General features: G+C 37.0%; 2 protein-coding genes and 1 pseudogene across 2 annotated transcripts; 2 read left to right on the top strand and 1 right to left on the bottom strand.

Moving 5' to 3' along the window:
- Positions 1 to 7,496: 7,496 nt before the first annotated feature.
- LOC138310470 (uncharacterized protein KIAA1958-like) lies at positions 7,497 to 8,690 on the bottom strand (annotated as a pseudogene).
- Positions 8,691 to 14,745: 6,055 nt separating this feature from the next.
- On the top strand, positions 14,746 to 20,080 carry LOC138310109 (E3 SUMO-protein ligase ZBED1-like). The gene is made up of 6 exons (XM_069251242.1): positions 14,746 to 15,747; positions 15,975 to 16,047; positions 16,210 to 16,508; positions 19,041 to 19,104; positions 19,359 to 19,731; positions 19,831 to 20,080. Exons 1-6 carry the CDS (start codon positions 14,773 to 14,775, stop codon positions 20,078 to 20,080), a joined length of 2,034 nt encoding a protein of 677 aa, XP_069107343.1. The 5' UTR covers positions 14,746 to 14,772.
- A 3-nt stretch (positions 20,081 to 20,083) lies between these two features.
- On the top strand, positions 20,084 to 20,725 carry LOC138310107 (clumping factor A-like). Its single transcript, XM_069251240.1, has one exon. The coding sequence runs from the start codon at positions 20,084 to 20,086 to the stop codon at positions 20,723 to 20,725; it is 642 nt and encodes a 213-aa protein (XP_069107341.1).
- Positions 20,726 to 22,704: the final 1,979 nt, after the last annotated feature.

The following is a 22,704-nucleotide window of genomic DNA, read 5'->3' as shown; positions in this document are numbered from 1 at the left end:
TGGTAGAACTTCAGAAGAAGTTCAAAATTCAAGATTTTGGAATATTTGACTCTCGTGACTTTGAAAGTAGGTCAAGGTCATTCATTTCCACAACTTTGATAGCCCTTTATCTCAGCATGCTACTGACTAAATATGAATACCCTGGACCTTTCGGCTAATTAAAAGGTGTAGTTAAAAGATTTTAGCTTAATTGACCCGTGACCTTGAAAGAAGGTCAAAGTCATTCATTTTTATAACTATGGTAACCCTGCATCCCAGCTTGCCACCAGCAAAATATGAGTACCCTGGATTTTGGGTTAGTTAACAAAAATCGTTCAAAGAATTTAGCCTATTTGACCCCTGTAACCTTGAAAGAACGTTAAGGTCATTAATTTTCACAACTTTGGTAGCCCTTCATCCCATCATGCTACAGGCCAAATATGAGTACCCTGAACCTTTCAGTTAGTTAGAAGAAGTCATTCAAAGATTTTAGTCTATTTGACTCCTATGACCTTGAAAGTATGCCAAGGTCATTCATTTTCACAACTATCGTAGCCATTCATCCCAGCATGCTAAGGGCCAAATATGAGTACCCTAGACCTTTCGGTTAGTTAGAAGAAGTCGTTCAAAGATTTTAGCCTATTTGACCTCCGGTGACCTTGACACTACGTCAAGGTCATTAATTTTCACAACTTTTGTAGCCCTTCATCCCAGCATGCTACAGGCCAAATATGAGTACCCTGGACCTTTTGGTTAGTTAGAAGTCGTTCAAAGATTTTAGACTATTTGACCCCTGTGACCTTGAAAGTAGGTCAAGGTCATTTATTTTCACAACTTTGGTAGCCCTTCATCCCAGCATGCTACAGGCCAAATATGAGTACCCTGGATATTTCAGTTAGTTAGAAGAAGTCGTTCAAAGATTTTAGCCTATTTGACCCCCGGTGACCTTGACAATAAGTCAAGGTCATTAATTTTCACAACTTTTGTAGCCCTTCATCCCAGCATGCTACAGGCCAAATATGAGTACCCTGGACCTTTTGGTTAGTTAGAAGAAGTCGTTCAAAGATTTTAGCCTATTTGACCCCTGTGACCTTGAAAGTAGATCAAGGTAATTTATTTTCACAACTTTGGTAGCCCTTCATCCCAGCATGCTACAGGCCAAATATGAGTACCCTGGACCTTTTGGTTAGTTAGAAGAAGTCGTTCAAAGATTTTAGCCTATTTGACCCCTGTGACCTTGAAAGTAGGTCAAGGTCATTTATTTTCACAACTTTGATAGCCCTTCATCCCAGTATGCTACAGGCCAAATATGAGTACTTTGGGCCTTACGGTTATTGAGAAGAAGTTGTTTGAATGAAAAGTTTACGCACGGCGCACGGCGGACGGTGCATGATGACTATAGGTCATCCTGACCCTTTGGGTCAGATGACCTAAAAATCTTCTTTTTGAATTCATAGATTTGATGGAACCAGAAACTCTTGATAGATTGGAAGGTCTTAAGGCCCTATACAAAAATTTGTGAATTTCATTGTCCTGAGATCTCAGATTTTCCCCTGGGGAGGGGGTCAAATTTACTATAGTTTGTATAGGAAAAAACATTTAGGAACATTATTTGCTTAGTTTTCATAGGAAATTAGTCAATCTGGGTTAGAATTATTAGCCTGAGATAGCATTTTAACATTATATCCATATTGGTCCTGGCCGACCCCCAGGGGCCAGAGGGGTGGGGCCAAAAGGGGTCAAAATGGATAACATTTCAAAAATCTTGTTTTTGAATTCACAGATTTGATGGAACCAAATAATCTTCATAGATTAAAAAGTCAAATTTATAAAATCACTGACTGACTTCAAGGGCCTGATGGGCAAATATATAGTGTTTCATTCTGTATCTGAACTCAGGTGACTGTTAAGGCCCATGGCCTCTTGTTTTGTTGTTTTTTTTTTCAAAATTTACGCTTGGTTAAATATTTCTTTGTAAACAAGAGGCCCATGGGCCTTAACGGTCATCTGACCTCATGGCACAAAAGCAACAAAGTCGACTGTATTAAAGTATTGGTTTACGATTTTATATAAACAAATACAAGGAACTCCTTATTTGAAGTATGTTATAGGTTTCTGAAAATAGGTATATGTCATTTGTTGAACAAACTTGTGTAGCCCCTTCATATCCAAATATGGTCGAAATCCCATTCAAGGATTAATAATCAAGGAGGGAGTCATGATTTTAAAGCCATTCTCAGCAACTAGCTCCCATTTTGGACCTTGGTCATACTATCCCCATATGGTTCTTAACCTCGGTTCCTTTATTAAAATATGATTGTCCTTACCTAGAGTTTCCCCCTTCTGAGTCAATTAAATACCACTATGAGACCCAATTTTCACTTGAGATTTATTCGGAGACGAAACCTTAACAACAGGAAGTGGGCGCAGTCGAGGCCATCTTGGAATACCAAAATCTTTACGAAAATGTTTGCATGTTGTTCGGCATCAATTAAAACCCCTATAGACCAATTTTCATTGAGATCGGAGACTGAAACCTTAAAACAGGAAGTGGGCCAGCGACCATCTTGGAATACCAAAATCTTTACGAAAATGTTTGCATGTTGTTCGGCATCAATTAAAACCCCTATAGACCAATTTTCATTGAGATCGGAGACTGAAACCTTAAAACAGGAAGTGGGCCAGCGACCATCTTGGAATACCAAAATCTTTACGAAAATGTTTGCATGTTGTTCAACATCAATTAAAACCCCTATAGACCAATTTTCATTGAGATCGGAGACTGAAACCTTAAAACAGGAAGTGGGCCAGCGGCCATCTTGGAATACCAAAATCTTTACGAAAATGTTTGCATGTTGTTCGGCATCAATTAAAACCCCTATAGACCAATTTTCATTGAGATCGGAGACTGAAACCTTAAAACAGGAAGTGGGCCAGCGGCCATCTTGGAATACCAAAATCCCCATTTGGGGCCCCACCCCTCAGCCCCTAGGGTCGGACCAGGCCCATTTGTAATATGATTGTCCTTCCCCAATGATGTTTCACATCAAATATGGATGAAATCCATCCAAGGATGAAGGAGGAGTAGGATTTTAAAGCTAAAATTAAGAAAATTTGCCCATTTGGGGCCCCACCCCTCAGCCCCTAGGGGTTGGACCACGCTCATTTACATCAAATATGATTATCCTTCCCCAATAATGTTTTACACTAAATATAGATGAAATCCATCCAAGGATGAAGGAGGAGTAGGATTTTAAAGCTAAAATTAAGAAAATTTGCCCTTTGGGGACCCCACCCCTCAGCCCCTAGGGGTTGGACCACGCTCATTTATATAAAATATGATTGTCCGTCCCAAATAATGTTTCACACCAAATATGGATGAAATCCATCCAAGGATGAAGGAGAAGTAGGATTTTAAAGCTAAAATTAAGAAAATTTGCCTTTTTGGGGCCCCACCCCTCAGCCCCTAGGGGTCGGACCAGGCTCATTTATATAAAATATGATTGTCCATCCCAAATGATGTTTCACACCAAATATGGATGAAATCCATCCAAGGATGAAGTAGGAGTAGGTTTTTAAAGTTAAAATTAAGAAAATTTGCCCTTTTGAGGCCCCACCATTCAGCCCCTAGGGGTCGGACCAAGCTCATTTATATAAAATATGATTGTCCATCATCAATAATGTTTCACACCAAATATGGATGAAATCCATCCAAGGATGAAGGAGGAGTAGGATTTTAAAGCTTAAAATAATAAAATTTGCCCTTTTGGTGCCCCACCCCTCAGCCCCTAGGGGTCACACCTATCTCAAATATATAAAATATGAATGTCCTTACCTAATGATGTTTCACACTAAATATGGATGAAATCCATCCAAGGATGAAGGAGGAGTAGGATTTTAAAGCTAAAATAAGAAAATTTACCCTTTTGGGGCCCCACCCCTCAGCCCCTAGGGGTCGGACCAGGCTCATTTATATAAAATATGATTGTCCTTCCCCAATGATGTTTCACACCAAATATGGATGAAATCCATCCAAGGATGATGAAGGAGGAGTAGGATTTTAAAGCTAAAATTAAGAAAATTTGCCCTTTTGAGGCCCTGCCCCTCTGACCCTAGGGGTTGGACCAAGCTCATTTATATAAAATATGATTGTCCTTCCCCAATGAAGTTTCACACCAAATATGGATGAAATCCATCCAAGGATGAAGGAGGAGTAGGATTTTAAAAGCTTGAAATAAGAAAATTTGCCCTTTTGGTGCCCCACCCCTCAGCCCCTAGGGGTCGGACCAGGCTTATTTATATAAAATATGATTGTCCTTCCCTAATGATGCTTCAAACCAAATATGGATGAAATCCATCAAAGGATGAAGGAGGAGTAGGCTTTTGTATAAATAGTCTTACGCACGACGCACGGCGCACGGCGGACGACGACAATAGGTCATCCTGACCTTCGGTCAGATGACCTAATAATAAAAATCAATATTTGACCACGGGAGAAAAATTTTGTATAATCAGATGATTCTGAGATAGTGTTAAAACGTATATGCTGACTAGTGTTAAATATAAACTTATAGACACATGTAAAGTGATTTTCAGGTGAATTTTATATTAATAAGGGACAATTTTCTTTTCAGACTCCAGAGCTACGCTTCCAGGAGCAAAGGCCTAGATGCAGTTGACGAGTCATTGGCAACATCTTTCAGAAGTTGAAAAAAAACTTTTGGAAACACAAGACCTAATGAAAGTTAGAGGGAAGGTAGGTAAATCATAATGATACAGTCCTTGAAAAACCTATGATGAATGTTGATCAATCAAGAAATATTTACGTACAAAGTTTCAATGTAACGATTAACTCACTTGTCTAATATAACGACAAAAATGATAAATGCACTACTTTTTGCCTAACCGTCCAGTATGTGATTTCTGACACTATATAAAAAGGGCAAGGTTTTCCCAGAGTAAGACTACCGAAAATACCTCTCTCTGGGTCAACAAGAGGGATCAGTATTCAAGCCATTAGCTTCTTTCTCATTTGTAAAGGTCATATTTATTATCTGCTGTAACTGAAATCACTTTTCTAATTGATTTTTTAATTAATCAAAAGTTCAATTGGAAACAAGGTTTTTTAAATTGGAACATTTTGTCTTGTAAATATTTTATATAGAAATATATTTAACCTGAAACAGAGAAGCAAGGTATCTTTTTAGGAAAAAAAATCTTCAAAATTAAGTTATGCATACAAAAATTCCATCTGCAAAAGGCTACATTTAAAAAATATGTTCCTTTATTTGTACTAGTCCCAGCAGTTAACCTTCTTAAGGATTATTGTTGTAATTGATTTCCCCCCCCCCCCATAACTATTACAAGTAAAATTATTTGTTGGTATGTTTGTAACTTTACAGAGAGGCAGGCCTGTTCCCGTTTTGATTCCTGATGACACAAAAGAGGCATTAGTTTTTTTGGCAGATGGAAAAAAAAACAGAAAAGAAGCAGGGATCACACCAGGCAATCCTTACCTATTCCCCAATATTTTTAGTATTTAAGGTCGCCATCAAATAATCGAACCTTCCTTTGTCGGAAACGAGGCATTTGTCAGTCTTTAAACATTTCATGTTATCTTTATATCTGTAACAAGAATTGGATTGCTCTTTCACAAATTTCATATATAGATTCCCTCTTCCTCCCGATTTTCTTGCGTCATTCGTAGCAATTAAGAAAAAACAACCTGTCAACAGGCAGCAATCTTTGGTTCTGACATTAATAGTACTGGGTATGCTATTAGCTCATTTGGTCCGAAGTCCTTTGGACCAAGGTTAGCTTATGCCCCATACCCTGGCATTTATCGACAAATTAACATAAACAAAAGAGGAAAGAACAGAAAATATCCTGCTTTGAAAGAACCAATTATTGAATCAATTGGTGATGGAATCAAGATCCCTTCGTTAGAATATAAAGGACAAACAAAAATTAACACCCTGTCATATATCAAAAGAACCAGCTGGAATCAATTAATGATGACAGTCAAAAACCCTTTTCAAGTATTTTTGTTTGTTAATAGTGTATCAAGGAATGACTATTGACTTTCTTGATTTCAGCCAACAATCATGCACGGGCCTATGAGTCATTGAAGAAGATTTTTAGTGAACTGAACCTGGCAGCACCCCGCAAAATTACGTCTGTGTCAATGAGGAAGTATACAGCCACACTCACACAGGTAATAACCATATGAATTATGAATGTCATTTTGTAAATACAGTGGAACTTGGTTAATATGAATTCAGAAAACCCGACAATTTGGCTTAATACATACTTCCGGTCCTCTTAAATACCTCTTAATCATTGTTGAACAGACTCAAAAACTTGGAATTAAGAAAACTCGGAAAGTATACAGTGTAATGTACAGTATAATTTTGGGCTGAATGACAGAAAATGACCAAATTATTCGTTAGTAGATACAGTCTATCAAATTGTGACAGTCGTCTTTGCGTGAACATTACGATCTGACTAATACTTCAGACTAATCGTACTCTCTGAAATAAAGACTTTCTGCGGTAAGGTACCAATCATCTTAACTTTTAAGTATCTGCGCAGAATAACATACTGTGATAATGTTCAGTACTCGTTTGTTTACTGATCTCAGTTGACATAAATGCAAATTGTAATGATTGTCAGTTATTTATGACATAGGATTCTGTTACATCCTATGAGTTTTGTGATGTAGTCTTATATTTTAGATAAAATTCGTTTTATTGATATGTTTTTACAAATGACATGAACAATTTTGACATTGTTTACATCATTTTAGACATGTTCTCAAAGTCCCTTCAAGTTTGAGCTAATCGAGTTCCACTGTATTTTACTATTCAAATATTTGTGCAACTCAGAATCCAGGTATAAATTTTATACTTCCTCTTCCAAAGGCAATCATCTGTTCAGACTCTCTTTCGGTTCTTCAGGCTTTGAAATCAAGAAACCCTAGAAATACTCTAATCCAAATTCTTTTAATCCGAACCTTTCGATTATCTTCTAAAACTCAAATTACTTATCTCTGGATTCCCAGTCATGTGGGTATAAAGGGGAATGAACAGGCTGATAAAGCAGCTAAGACTGCTCTTCGCCTAGCACAAACATATTTGAAACTACCATACACCGACATCAAACCTTCAATTCAGTCAACCATCAAACACCATTGGCAACAAAGTTGGTCTACCGAAACAAACAATAAACTGTTTAAAATTCAACCTACACTTAAAACATAACTATTATATCATCCATTGTTGTTACAGTCCATTATCTGTAATAATGGACTGCTGACTGTATATTATTATGGTTAGCAGTCCATTATTAATACGAACTGTCCATTATTTTTAGATTTTTGGACAGTTTTTGTATAACTGAAAAAATATTCCAAACCAAAAATCTGGACACCCATATTTTAAAAATCCAATGGCATTTGTAACAGTAACACATATGTAGTTAAATCCGACAATTTTGCTTTTATATTGAGCAAACACTTCTCAGTATTTAACATGTATCTTGACAGCACCGGTCTCGATATTTATTTCAGTGTTCCCTCCATTTGCACTTTCCAATCTGGGAACTTTGACACTGTTAGAATTTCCACTAAGAATATTGCTCACACTGCTGCTGGTCACTAGTGCGCTTGTATGCACGAACTGCATTTGATCGGTGGCCAGTTTTTTTCCGAAATCAATTGTTCATCCATTCCGGCACCATATAGTCGTGTTGCAGCCGTAGCGCGGAGAGAATGGTTTGTATAAAATCCTTGAAACCCAGCTTGTTCACAAAGACGTTTTACGGTTTGCTGAAGGATGTGAACCCCAACTGGCGCATCCTGATACCATACATTTCCTTGAGTGTATTTCCTAGGTCTGAGGTTAAAGGCATCATTGTTACAGTTGTCAGGTCTGAAAACAAAAGACAGATGTATTTCAATCATGTATTTGACTACAAATTTTCAGAATAGTTAATAATTACTTATCTAGGATAGTGACATATGTATGTGATAAGGATGGAGGAGTTAACATACCACTTTAACAAATATTTACAGCTGTATAATTATGATATACTTTAAATCGTTTTAGAATTAAACTGAAAAACGAAATAAACTGCAGGTTTCAAGTGAGAGATGGGAATGGTTTATAACTTACCTGGCGGCAATAAATTTTGTGTACAGTTTCACGATGCACTTCTCTGGTTGCTTTTGATTTTCATATGCCCGTGTAACTTTTGGATCCAGTTTTCTATGCATGATACCGCCACGGTTTGTTTTGGATACATCTTCAGTATACTCCTAAGTATGTACGGTTTTCAGTATCTGTTTTCACACAGATTTGAGAATGTTCTCCATATCTCAAGTTCCTGTGTTCTTGACCTGCTCGCAGAGCAAAATTCAAGCCTATCATAAAAATCATTGTATCTAGTAGTTGTTGAGGACTATCTGAACCCAAAATATTTTTGTGTCCACAGTTTTTCCTCCTGTTCTTGGGTGATTATATCTGCTTGACGTCGCTGGAGACCGATTTCTTTTTTTGATAATTCCTTCATTTTAGAATCTAAAACAGCTTTCAGTCCGGAGAATGTTTTGTCGTCTAAAAAGCTTACGAATCTCCCATTGGTGCGGAAATGGTGTTGAATCGATATTAACAGTTCATACATGGTGTTTGGTCTATAATCTGAGCCGGCTTCATTTCTTACTTCACCAATAAAGAAACTAAGGGCTTCATTCAGGAGGGAATCTTTCATTTCCAGAATTGGACTCAAGTACTGTTTGCTCTTCGTTACACATTCGCGCTCCTGCCAATTTGCAAAACAGCTTAATGGCCCAGCGAGTCTTGTTCTCAGTTTTTGCTGACTTGCCACTATCAACCATATTCTGTAGATCCACAGTGTTTAAGGGAATTCTAAAACGACTGTCCATTTTCTCCATTTTCATTGAGCATTGAACAATACTTTCATCGTCGGCTGAAGAAATATCGGAAAAAATGCTGTTTCTTAAATTAAAATTTGATTGCGTATTTTCCTGCATGTCTAATATATCACTTAGAACAGCATCGGTATCGGGATCTGTAGATAATTTCTCCACAAATGTTGACTGGGTTATGAAAATCGCATTAGAATCGGAATCAGACATGCTGTTCCTTCAAACTTCACCTCAGAAATGGGCAATTGAAAACTCTCAGTTGCAAGTCACAGAGCGACATTGCATGAAATACTCGTGCAAATACTATATATAACATTTGTTACCTTTACCTGTCCAAAAATTGTCATGGTTGATTGAACACACTTTGATCCTAGTTTTACCTATACCAGTCCAATATCATTCCAGACTTGTTGCTCATGCATTGTTAGCTTTCAAAATCTATCGAGAGTATGCTATGTGTTTATGCAAGAGCGGGTTATGTTTTAAGTAGAAAAATGTCCTCAAGCTGTCTATTCTTTGAAATAATGGATTAGACTCGGCCTACGGCCTCGTCCAATCCATTATTTCAAAGAATAGACAGCTTTCGGACATTCTCCTTTACTTAATCCTAAACTGTCCAGTCGGAGAGACCGCAGAGAGGAAGTTGTACTCTCTCGGCTCCGAACTGGACACACATATTTTTCACATTCCTATCTATTGAGAGGGGAGGATCCTCCTACATGCCATGCATGTGATTCTCCTCTCACAGTGGAGCATATTTTATTGCATTGTATTGATTTTAAACACATACGAGATTAATACTACGATGTCTCCGACATGTACACTTTGTTTCATGCCGTGAGACATAATCGTATTTTTAATTATCTCAAAGAGATCGGTATTTTAAGCAAAATATGAACGTTTTCTCATCATACATCGTATCAACATTTCATCGTTTCATCAACATTGTGCATGAGTTTTCTCATGTGTTTTAGCCAAATTTATTTTATCCCATGCAAAACTTTTTTTTATCAAATAAACGTTTACAATCTGTGATGCAAAACTTTTTTTTATCAAATAAACGTTTACAATCTGTGTTTTAGTCCTTACTTGTTTTTTCTTACCCTGAACTTTTATCCTGATATTAATGCATGACCTGTAGTTTGGCCCTAAATGACCTTGGTTGTCGATGGGCCGTAAAACTCAAACAAACAAACCAATATTTATCATTAAACAATCCCTAATAATTTATTCAGCATTTGTGACTATGCAGCTTGCTGATGTTTTGTCGTGTTTGAAACAGATGTTGAACCTTGATAAATATCAAAAGGAATGGATCTTGAATCATCTTGGACATACCAGAGTTTTGCATAAAGAGCACTACAGGCAAATGTCTGGACTATTGGAGAGGACCAAAGTTTCAAAGATGCTTCTTGTGCAAGATATGAATTTGATATCAAAATTCAAAGGCAAGCGCTTGGAGGAGGTAGACATCAGAGGTATTTTCAGAATTGTATTCAAATATTTATTCCACAAGTAATTTGAAATGTGTTTTGGTAATAAAAATATATTATTATAGCATTTTCATTGGGGAGTTGAAAGTTTTGTTTATGTTTTTTGTGGGACCGGAATTCCAAGATGGCCGCAAAAGCCTACTTCCTGTTTTCAGATTTTTGTTTCCTATTTTGGAGAAAATTGGTACATTAGGGTTTAAAGGGATGCTGAATAATAAGTTAATGATTGTAAAAAGATTGGTTGTCATTTGCATGGTAACAAAATGGAGGCCTCTGATTGATAAAATTAAAAAATATACGTTCCTATAAAAAGATGAAAATTGGTACATAGGGGTTATGAGGTATACTGAACACCGTGATCGACTGTGATGTTGTTTAGGGGACATCTGTTAAGGTTCCCATTATGGTACTTGTTGCATTAATCAACAATAATCCTTTTTCATTTGTTTACTATCTACTAGGCTGAATATTGATTTCCATTTGTTAATCATTTCAGACATTGTATTCCCTGACCAGGAGAAAACTGAGGACGAACTGAAAGGTTTGTGAGTAATTAACAATGATGTTTCACTGTTTATAGGAAACAAAACTATACTTACCAGTGCACGAGCATTTATTTTGTTCTCAGTCCTATCTCAGTTCTCTGATTGTAAGTTAGGTAAAAGGAGTAAATTGTCTGTAGCTGATCTCAGTTGGTACAAGCAAGAATTTTGACAAGTTTCAGTTAAGTACATATATCATCAGGTGTCGTATTATGCAATGCTTTATAAACCAAAATTACAGTCGGACATAATCACCCTTTTATCAAAAAAATCTCGAATATCAACCATACCAAGTAGAAAATGAAACAGTGGTATCCACAAGTGGGAAAATTTAACTTTAAAGTTATATGTTCCATGTTGCAGTTGAAATTTTGACATTTTTTCTTGCGGTTTAAGCCTATCATTTAAATAGGATTCAGTTGAAACCCACCAGTTTTGATGAATTGGTAAAAATCATTCAAAGGCATAGAAAACCATATATGATGTAAAAAAAAAACTTGTTTTTGAAGTTATATGTATGTTTAGATGAAAATACTTCTAAGACATCATTTTATTACAATTTGATATAATATATAAAAATGAGAAATAAGATTGTAGATCACTGCTTGACTTCTTAGTCTAACTGTATATTCATTTTACTGCAGAGTTGACGTGAATATCTTTATTTTTGGCAATACTGACAAAACTAATTTTGTAAAATTAAAACCTAAGCATATTAGACCTTTTATTTTTCAAAATGTTGGTTACTTCTGGTGGTGAATAAATATACCAAAAGTTAAGGCACATATCACTTTATAGTTTTTCTTTGTATTCACATATTAATCATTTATGATGTGGAACTCCCAAAGGACATTAAGAATATTTTCAAGGATTGCTTATTCATTTGAATGCCGAGGTCTGTACAAATAATTTGAATATTAATGAAAAAAGACCAGATCATTCAAGAGTGTAATAATGCAAAAGTATGCCATATTCCTGTCAAAAAGAAGTACATATCTAAATAGTGTTTCATTTGGTTATGCTGGTAGAAAATTGACCACAAAAAAGATATGATGCCAGTATTGCCTGTGTCATTTGCATATAGGTTTGTATGCAATAACTTTAGTTCATGTGGATGGATAAAAAAGCATTCTCTCTCTGATACAAAATTGCTTGATTGCAGACACATTGTGAAAGTGATCATGTGTAATTTGATCTCTTTTGTTTGCCCTTTGTAGTTGGTGGTTGAGGATTAATTTTAAATATGGGTATGGTTGACCTAGATGACCATGTCAAGTTCACTTTGTTATCCTGTCGCAAGACAATTGAATGTGTTTCTAACATCTTAGTTCACTTAGTTCACGGTGTATTGTTTGGGACTGGACATTTGTTTGTTTGATTAATTAACGTCCTATTAACAGCTTTGGTCATGTAAGGACGGCCTCCCATGTATGCGGTGTGTTGCATGTATGTTGTGTGGGGTGTGTGTTTTGGGAGACTGCGGTTATTCAGGTCGTGTTAGTCATGTAAAGACGGCATCCCATGTATGCGGTGTGTTGCATGTATGTTGTGTGGGGTGTGTGTTTTTGGGAGACTGCGGTATATCCATGTCGTGTCTTCTTGTATAGTGGAACTGTTGCCCTTTTTATAGTGCTATATCACTGAAGCATGCCGCCGAAGACACCAAGCAACACACCCCAACCGGTCACATTATACTGACAACGGGCGAACCAGTCGTCCCACTCCCGTTATGCTGAGCGCTAAGCAGGAGCAGAAACTACCACTTTTATAGACTTTTGGTGTGTCTGGGCCAGGGGACAGAACCCAGAGCCTTCCTCACAGGGGCGAGCGCTCAACCATAGGCCAAAAGTGAGGTGGTGTCAAGTGAAACTCTAGGAAGAACAAAGTAATTTAGGGAGAAAGAATAGATAAGATCCTAAATTTAGTCGCCTTTTACGATCATGCAATAGGGGCAGCAGGTACAATTCTTACGCCCTACCTGCAGGGCCGAAATAATTTACAGATAAAAGATGCCTTTCAGTTTCACAGCTGGTGGTATTTTACCATGTTGGTTTTTCATTCTGTTGTTTTAGATTATGTTGCAGAGATGGTTTTCTTGTGGTTTTCTCAACTTTGTCCGACTTATTGTTGGCTAATCTCATGTTAGAATATGAAGGGATACCATTTCACAATTTTGTAAGTATATATATGCATGTTACTATTTAGACCACTAAATAAACGTCTTGTTGGGAATAAATTTTCTTACCTTTACAAACATGGTTCTGATATATTAATGCATTTCAATAAAAATTTAAAAACTTAAATAAATGGCATATTTTATTAGGTAAAATATATCTACCATGGAAATCAAACATCTATATATGCACAAAAACTATTAACTTTACCAAATTATGGGTTTAAAATTTTAAATGCAGAGATTTCTCAAATTTTTATGATGTACTTAGTTGAATCATACTTACTGGGGTACCCCTTGTTAATTCTTACAAATGGATGGCACTGCCATACAAAGAGTCTCCTGTGTTGTTCTATGTTTTACTTTGTTTAAAGATGCTCCATTGTTAACAAATGGTATTTTTTACTTAACACTATTACCACCATTGAAAAAAGGGCAACAGTTCCACTATACAAGAAGGCACAACATGAATATACCTAAAACACGCATCTCGCACAACATACACGCGACACACCACATACACGGGAGGCCGTCCTTACATGACCATAGCTGTTAATAGGACGTTAATTAATCAAACAAACAAACATACTAATTTAACTGCTTTTGCTGTATGATCTGTATTATTGTGAATGAGAGTTACAGCTGCAAACATGTTGCATTTTTTTAGATTATTCTAGTGCTCCGATTTCAATGTCATTTATTTTTGCTTCCTTGCTTTCCAGACTATCACCACTGGCATCGGTAGGGCCGGGACGATACACCGATGCATCGGTGAAATGCGGTACACTTCAAAACGATACAAGTATCGGTCCACAGATGCAAATTACGATACGGTATCGATCCGCTATATTGTTGTGAAAAACAAAGAGCAATCCTATATTGTAACTTCAAATTCCATTAAACAAATTTTTTTAGAATAAAATGACTGAAAACAAACACCAAAAGATCGAAATTCTGAAAGTGAAAGTAGTTGTGAGTCTCGTTTCCGGGAATACATGCACTGTGTTAGATAGCGTTTGATTGGTCGTTTCGTGATGAATGTAAGCCAATCAAATATAAGATTACATAATCAGAGCGAAAGTGTTTAAAAGCATGGCCGACACACAGGAATGGGACGATGTGATTTCGCCGCAAGGCACCAAATCATCTGTTTGGAAAACATTTGGACAGCCAGTTTATAAAAATAATGGCGTTAAAAAGATCGATAAAACAAAGACAGTATGTAAAGCATGTAAAGCAGTTCTTAAGTACACTGGAAACACAACCAATATGTCAAAACATATTGCGAGGCATCATCCGAACTTGCTGTCAAATACGTTGTCAAATACGCCGTCAAATAAAAGTACTACCACTACGAGTATAAAAACGGAGCCAGGTATGTCAGGTTGTGGGCAGCTTAAGCTTACCGACGTAAATAAAGCAAAATATGCATTTAATTCACCAAGAGCCAAGGCAGTTACAAGGAAAGTTGGGTTATTTTTAGCCAAAGATTTAAGGCCCCTGTCCATTGTTGACAATAAGTTTTTCGGAGAAATGCTCCAAGAATGCGATAGTAGGTACGAATTACCGTCAAGAAAACATTTCTCAGAAAAAGTAATACCTGAACTTTATTTATAAGCTAAAGATAATGTGTTAAAAGAGATGAAACAGTCAATATCTGTTGCATTGACAACAGATTCTTGGACGTCTAGAGCATGTCAGAGTTATGTTACCATAACAGCACACTTTGTCACAGATAACTGGGAAATTAAAAATTTCGTTCTTCAAACCAGGTTACTGGATGTATCGCATACCGGTGTAAACATTGGAGAAGTTTTTAAAGAAGCTGTCAGTGAATGGGGATTAGACAGGCATAACACCAGGAAAATTTCTTTAACCACTGATAATGCCTCCAACATGGATATAGCAGCCCACACTGCTGACCTGTCACCTCACATTGAATGTTTCGCCCACACGATAAATTTAGCTTGTCAGCGAGGTTTGAAAGTAAATTCAATGAGTAGACTGATGGGTAGGATTAGAAAAATAGTAAGCTTTTTCCACAGATCTACTACTGCCACAGCTGCCTTAAAAAGAAATCAAAAACTTCTAGCTATATCAGAGCACAAACTGATCCAGGATGTACAGACTAGGTGGAACAACAGCTTTGAAATGATTGAGAGATTTATTGAGCAACAAGCCCCCATCATGGCAACACTGACCGCTCCTGAAATTAGAAAAAATGTGAAGGATGTTGTTACTCTATCAAATGAGGACATTACACAAGCAGAAAATGTCATGAAAGTGCTTGAGCCTCTGGAAATGGTGACTACTGTCATGTGCTCAGAGAAAGCCCCTACAGTAACAGTGTCTTTGATCTATCCTATGAGAGCTATTCTTCTAGACAGCATGAATGAAAATGCTCAGGACTCTGGTCTTATCAAGGAAGTGAAGTCAGCCATAGGGGATGATTTGAAGAAGAGATATAGCAGTGATGAAATGAAGGAATTCTTGTTGATTGCTGCAGCAATAGATCCACGGTTTAAATCCCTCCCTCGCCTAAACACAGAAGAACGAGAGGCTGTATATTACAATCTGGAGTTAAAAGTCATCTCGACTGACCTGGACACAGTGCAGGTACTTTACATATTTATAAAAACATTCAATATTGATAATCTAATTTCATGTTTTTATCAGAAGTGTAAATATAATTTGGTCTGTAAAAAGATTAAAGATGAACATAAATTGAACATCTTATATTTGTATTTTATGATAGTAAACATAATCATATCTTGCAGATGTCATTTCCTAAAAGATTGAAATAAATTCAATTGATCAGCATATGGTATATTTATATTTTACAGATAAAGACTGAACCAGATATAGAGCAGCCAAACTTACCACAGCTATCTGTCCCTGATAAAATTGAAGACAATGGTATGTTATTGCTAGATAATCTTTCCTTATTCAGATTTTTGTGAAACATTGTCAATATTCTGTAATTTCAAATTGTCAATTTTAACTTTAAATATTTAAACAAAACCAAACCAATATGATGTGTTAGGCCTATTTATTCAAAATTTGACATATTTCTTCCAGAAGAAGATGAGGATTTACCAAGTCAACCAAAGATGTTGAAGAAATCAGCTTTAGAAGAGTTACTTGGAGATGTCTATGTGGTTTCATCAACTCCTGGAAAATCATTGGAAGAACGTATAAAACAGGAAATTGAAATGTACAAAAAGGAAAATTCTCCTCAGTTGTCAGAATGCCCTCTCTCCTGGTGGAAAGAACATTGTTTTAACTTCCCTCTACTTGCTAAAGTAGCTAAACATATGCTTGGCATTCCAGCTACTTCTACTTCTAGTGAGCGTGTATTTAGCACTGCCGGTGACATAGTAACTGCTACTAGAAGTGCTCTTTGTCCCGAAACGGTGGATAGACTGATTTTCCTGAAGAAGAATCTTTAGAATAAAGAACTCTTTCTGTTCAAAATAGTTGGTGTTAAAAAATTCAATAAAAAATTATTCCAGAAGTGGTTTTCACTGGTTTATTGCTTTGACAATACCATAAATAAAGTATCGTGATACGTATCGGATCGTAGGTGAGGTATCGTGATACGTATCGGATCGTGCATTTATTTTTGCTTCCTTGCTTTCCAGACTATCCAGTAGCAAAGTGTACCCATTTGAAAACCTTGAAATATGGAAAAGAAAGGCACAACGTAATTTTAAAAGAATGTTGAGGAAATTTAAAGAAGTTGTTCTAACATAGGTTGTCAAAGCCAAATGTTTTTTTTGACTTCTGATGTCATCCTTAACCTATGAAAGTTATGTTGTTGTTTTGTATTCGTATTTGGGAAACCTGTTTACTTGTTTACTCTCCTAAAATTGATAAATTGTATTGGTGTAAGTTAGATAACTTGCAAATATTTACATTTTTTGTGTGTTCACAATACAAAAGTAGAAAAAAAAACTGGATCGGCTTTTACATTATTCAATCATTTCCCAGGCTGTTCAGACCATATGTATAATGTCATATAAATAACAAATAACTCATTGCGATTAAAGCCATGTGCTCAGTCAGTCTTGTCTGATTTGCATGCAACTGCACAGTAAGTAAAATGGTTTTTATTGACAGATGTAACAATTATTTTTCACATCTTTGCTTGTTCTTTCTGATGATGTTATTGTCAACTGGGCTTATGAAGGGGTAACAACCTTCCGGGTAAATGACTTGACGATCAACGGTAGAGTAACAGTGATGTAAACACCCGGACATGGGTCACTGCCTCTGGTAATTGACAGCTTACAAGCTAACCGACAAAGGCATGACACTTATTAATAAACAACTAGAGCTGTGATTTACCTGGATGAGACCAATTTCTACCTGTACAATTAATGATATTATGACTGAACATATGGCTTAATTTTAAGAATTTTTGAATAAAGTCATAATTTTATCGCCAATGAAATAATTTTACCGCAAAATGTGACATTGCCAACTGCTGACGTGAACTCCGAGAATGGTACAGAAAGTGACAGCAATAACTTTGGAGGCATTAAAATCTTTTGTAGTTGGTAGGAAAATATGATCATTTGGGGAAAAAAATGAAATGATTTATTTTGGCCCTAGGTAATAAAAGGCAGCAGTTCAAGCTGTGTTATTAAGGTCACTTCAGTAGTTAATACAAAATGATTTGTGATGCAGTTAATCAAGGAATAGTGGTCATTATGAATGCAACATGTTTCATAAAAAAATATTGAAAGACACATTGTTCTTCAGATTAAAAGCAAATGGACTACATACACTTGAGTGACCTTAATGCATTTTTCTCTTTGTTAGAAGTTGCAATTAGAAATAGCAAATTACTGCTCTTTGAGGGGACACTCCCTTTCTGTGTGTTTATTTGTTGTAATAATGTATAGTTCTGTTGATTTCTATATAAACCATCCTAGGCCTGCTCTGCCATATATTTTGCTTACCGCTATATAATTTATTGTTCAGAATAGTCAATACACCACCAAAAAATTAGCGTCTCTTTATGCCCCATCAAATCCAGTAATTGTTTAAAGTTATGCCTTAATGTTGATTTTTGTTTAGAGTTGAGACATCAGGGTTTTTGTCAGGCCTTTGTAGGGTCTGGTGGAAGGACCCATTACCAATTGTTTTTTCCCAAAATAGTATTAATATTTTGTAAAAGATGAAGGCATTTCTCAAAGATTGTATAATTCATCCAGAACTTTTCAAAATCGGGAAAAAATTCACCAAAGTTATACTTTTCATATTTTTCCAATTTTTGCTTAGCGTTCTTTTTCCCGAAATAGCAGGCAAAAACCCTGGACAGATCTATGTTACTAGTCACTGAGCTGCATGGTGATACCAACTTCTATTCTCAAAATATTAGCCAATGCTGATTCAGTTTGTCATTGAATGTAATATGTTTTAATATGAAATTTGGAGGTAATTCTTTGTTCCAAATGGTCAATTTCAACACAATTTGACCTGTGTATATCGACCACTTGCCTTATAAATAGTATTTTTTCTTGGTCTATCAGGAAGAGAAACATTAAAACCTAGAAAGCTGTTATTACATGAAAATCTATATCGCAATATTGTCGAAAGCTGTGACAATATCTTCATGATACTATTTCATTTCATGAAGTGAAATAAAAATGGAAATTTTTTCTCTTAACTCTCAATTTTTATACCAATGAAGGATTAATCAATCAGTCAGAATAAACATTTCATATAATGACTGTGTGACATCAAATCATTATGGTAAAATTCAACTGTTGTTTAACAAGGTTTAACTAGCTAGGTTGTCACTATGTCTAGTTTCCTTTTTAATATATATCAAGTATATCATTTTTGGCCAACAGAGATATTGATTGTTAGTTTTCTATAACATGGTTTAAACTTTGATGCAGATATGTTATAACAGCTCTAATTGCAACTTCAGGAGCTCTGAAAAAACGACCGAAAACTTTGGAAGTAAGATCTGGAATGGGCTGAAGCAGGTAAATTTTAAGATTTTAATCAAGATGAAAGTTATTGGTACATATTTGTTACCGGATTTTGTCATCTTTGAAAAAAAATATTATTTTGAGATTGAAAGTTAAAATTGACCGTGATTAAGAAAGGTTTTCATAGATTTAAAATGTAAATTTATTACATTTCAGCAATTGCATCCAATCCAGATCTTGTCAAGGACACCGAGGCTAACGTTTAACTACACAATGACACAGAGGATGTCCCAGGTCTTGTCAAGGACACTGACGCCAACATTGATCTACACAGTGACACAGAGGATGTCCCAGGTCACGTCAAGGACACCGTGACCGATGTTGATCTACACAGTGTCACAGAGGATGTCCCAGATCACGTCAAGGACACCGAGACCGATGTTGATCTACACAGTGACACAGAGGATGTCCCAGATTACGTCAAGGACACCGAGGCCGACGTTGATCTACACAGTGACACAGAGGATGTCCCAGGTCACGTCAAGGACACCGAGACCGATTTTGATCTACACAGTGACACAGAGGATGGTCCAGATCTTGTCAAGGTCACTGAGGCCGACGTTGATCTACACAGTGACGAAAGAGGAATTCCCAGGTCTTGTCAAGGACACCGAGGCCGAAGTTGATCTACACAGTGATACAGAGGATGGCCCAGATCTTGTCAAGGACACCGAACCGATTTTGATCTACACAGTGACACAGAGGATGTCCCAGATCACGTCAAGGACACCGAGGCCGACGTTGATCTACACAGTGACACAGAGGATGTCCCAGATCTTGTCAAGGACACCGAGACCGATTTTGATCTACACAGTGACACAGAGGATGGTCCAGATCTTGTCAAGGACACTGAGGCCAACGTTGATCTACACAGTGACGAAAGAGGAATTCCCAGATCTTGTCAAGGACCACCGAGGCCTACGTTGACCTACACAGTGACATAGAGGATGTCCCAGATCTTGTCAAGGACACCCAGACCGATTTTGATCTACACAGTGACACAGAGGATGTCCCAGGTCACGTCAAGGACATCGAGACCGATGTTGATCTACACAGTGACACAGAGGATGTCCCGGATCTTGTCAAGGACACCGAGACCGATGTTGATCTACACAGTGACACAGAGGATGTCCCAGGTCACGTCAAGTACACCGAGACTGATATTGATCTACAGTGACACAGATACCGACGTTGGTCTACACAGTGACACAGAGGATGTCCCAGATCTTGTCAAGGACACCGAGACTGATATTGATCTACACAGTGACTCTGAGGATGTCCCAGATCTTTTCAAGGACACCGAGACCGATGTTGATCTACACAGTGACACAGATGATGTTCCAGGTCACGTCAAGGACACTGAGACTGATGGTGATCTACACAGTGACACAGAGGATGTCCCAGGTCACGTCAAGGACACCGAGACCGATGTTGATCTACACAGTGACACAGAGGATGTCCCAGGTCACGTCAAGGACACCGAGACCGATGTTGATCTACACAGTGACACAGAGGATGTCCCAGGTCACGTCAAGGACACCGAGACTGATGGTGATCTACTCAGTGACACAGAGGATGTAGATAAATAACACAGATTTGTATAGAGCAAACATATAAATTGTTTATTGGTGTTATATCATACCATACGTATATTATAGCTTTCCACCCATGGAGAACTATCCAGAAACTGATGGATACATATGCCATTGAGCCATATCGTCGCTAGCCAATGTGACCTCCACATTTACCAGAAGGTCTGTGTGGCCTCTACGATTACTGGCAGGTCTGTGTGACCTCCACATTTACCAGAAGGTCTGTGTGGCCTCTACGACTACTAGTGGGTCTGTGTGACCTCTACATTCACCAGTGACGGGTCTGTGTGACCTTCACCTAGTCTACGTGACTTTTACCTCGGTCTGTGTGACCTCTTCCTCGACTAGCAAGTCTATTTGTTGTGACCTTCATCTTGGTCTGTGTGACCTTTACCTTTACTGGAAGGTCTTGTCTGTGTGACCGTCATCGTGGCCTTTGTGACCTCCACCTCAGCCGGCGGGTCTGGGTGACCTTCACCTTGGTTTGTGCGACATTGACAGCGGCAAATTGGCAATACTGGGCAGTGGTACTGAACATTATTTCGGAACAGTGGATTGGACCAGTGGAAAGCAGCCATACAATGAACAATTTTATATCGTTGTAAATAAACATATGTACATAATATATTATAATAAGGTTATGATAAGTTTAGATGGTGAGAGCCTGTTGTATGTGTGTGTGTTTTGTGCTGGTATGACTGTAATTAGTATTATTTGTTGTAAATAAACTTGTAAAAATTGTATTCTGGGAGTCTGACTGATGCTTAATGGAAGGTTGAACAATTCCGGTCGGTTCTCGTTACAATTATTATGTATACCGTTCGTATACATAACGTATACAAAAGTGTGTCAAGAACTACATGTATTTACTTCAGAAACACCAATGTATGAATTTGTACATGATGTAGATATATGTTTCTGGTTACATGTATATGTATTTTATACCAGAAACTGCGAAATTATTTACAAATGGCATGTCGAGAAAGAACAATGCAAATGTAATGCATAATGTCAATAATTTACCATTTCTGAGAGTTGCTAGTATAGATTTCGGATACCAATTCTTTGTGATTTTTGGTCAATATCGATCAGTATAATGTGACCGGGTGGGGTGTGTTGCTTGGTGTCTTCGGCGGCATGCTTCAGTGATATAGCACTATAAAAAGGGCAACAGTTCCACTATACAAGAAGACACAACACGAATATACCGCAGTCTCCCAGTACACTCACCTCGCACAACATACACGCAACACACCGCATACATGGGAGGCCGTCCTTACATGACCATAGCTGTTAATAGGACGTTAATAAATCAAACAAACAAATATATGATACCAACAATGATAATCTATATGACCAATAAATGTACAGTTGAAGATTGTTTAAATAACACGCGTCAACATAGCTTAAAAAAGAAGAGAAACACGTTACAACTATAAATGAATTGTGTATTATATTATTCAAACTCTCAAGTTTTTGTTCTGCTTACGTCTATGGTGTCTGTGTGTATTGAACTATGAAATAAATTATATATATATATTCTTTTCGTTATGTTGGTTCTTTATTTATACAGAAACATGTTCAAATGGATGATTAAATATGACCATCTTTTTTCTGAATTCTTTTCCTTTTAAATTACATAGTAAAAATTGAATATTCTCCAAGTTTGATAATTTAGTAATTTATTAAAACAGAGATTAGATTTCTAGTAAACAGGTACCGAGCTGTGCATGTATAAAAGTTTACACAAGGCAAAGATATAGATAATTTCATTATTTAAATCTCTGCACAAGGTGATGCCTTTAGACTGCTTATACATGTGTATTTTAGCCTACTGTATACACCACTACAATCCACATGTGTCACAACACTTTACCATATACCGACTAATTATAATTAACAACATAATTATGGGTAATTGGAAGTCGTGGTAAGCATCCTGTAGCTTTCGCTGACCACAGGGGGTCCATCTCCAT

Source organism: Argopecten irradians, chromosome 16 (genome assembly GCF_041381155.1).
Source record: "Argopecten irradians isolate NY chromosome 16, Ai_NY, whole genome shotgun sequence".
NCBI lineage: Eukaryota > Metazoa > Mollusca > Bivalvia > Pectinida > Pectinidae > Argopecten > Argopecten irradians.
The sequence above is the reverse complement of the archived record's forward strand: the minus strand, read 5'-3'. Positions and strand labels throughout refer to the sequence as shown.

What these genes read in the sequence shown, in the direction of transcription:
- LOC138310109 (XM_069251242.1), top strand. Translation starts at nt 14,773, where the DNA reads ATGAAACAGTCAATATCTGTTGCATTGACAACAGATTCTTGGACGTCT. An exon ending in CTGACCTGGACACAGTGCAG is followed by an intron (nt 15,748 to 15,974) that starts GTACTTTACATA and finishes TATATTTTACAG; the next exon opens with ATAAAGACTGAACCAGATAT. An exon ending in TGATAAAATTGAAGACAATG is followed by an intron (nt 16,048 to 16,209) that starts GTATGTTATTGC and finishes TATTTCTTCCAG; the next exon opens with AAGAAGATGAGGATTTACCA.
- LOC138310107 (XM_069251240.1), top strand. Translation starts at nt 20,084, where the DNA reads ATGTCCCAGATCTTGTCAAGGACACCCAGACCGATTTTGATCTACACA.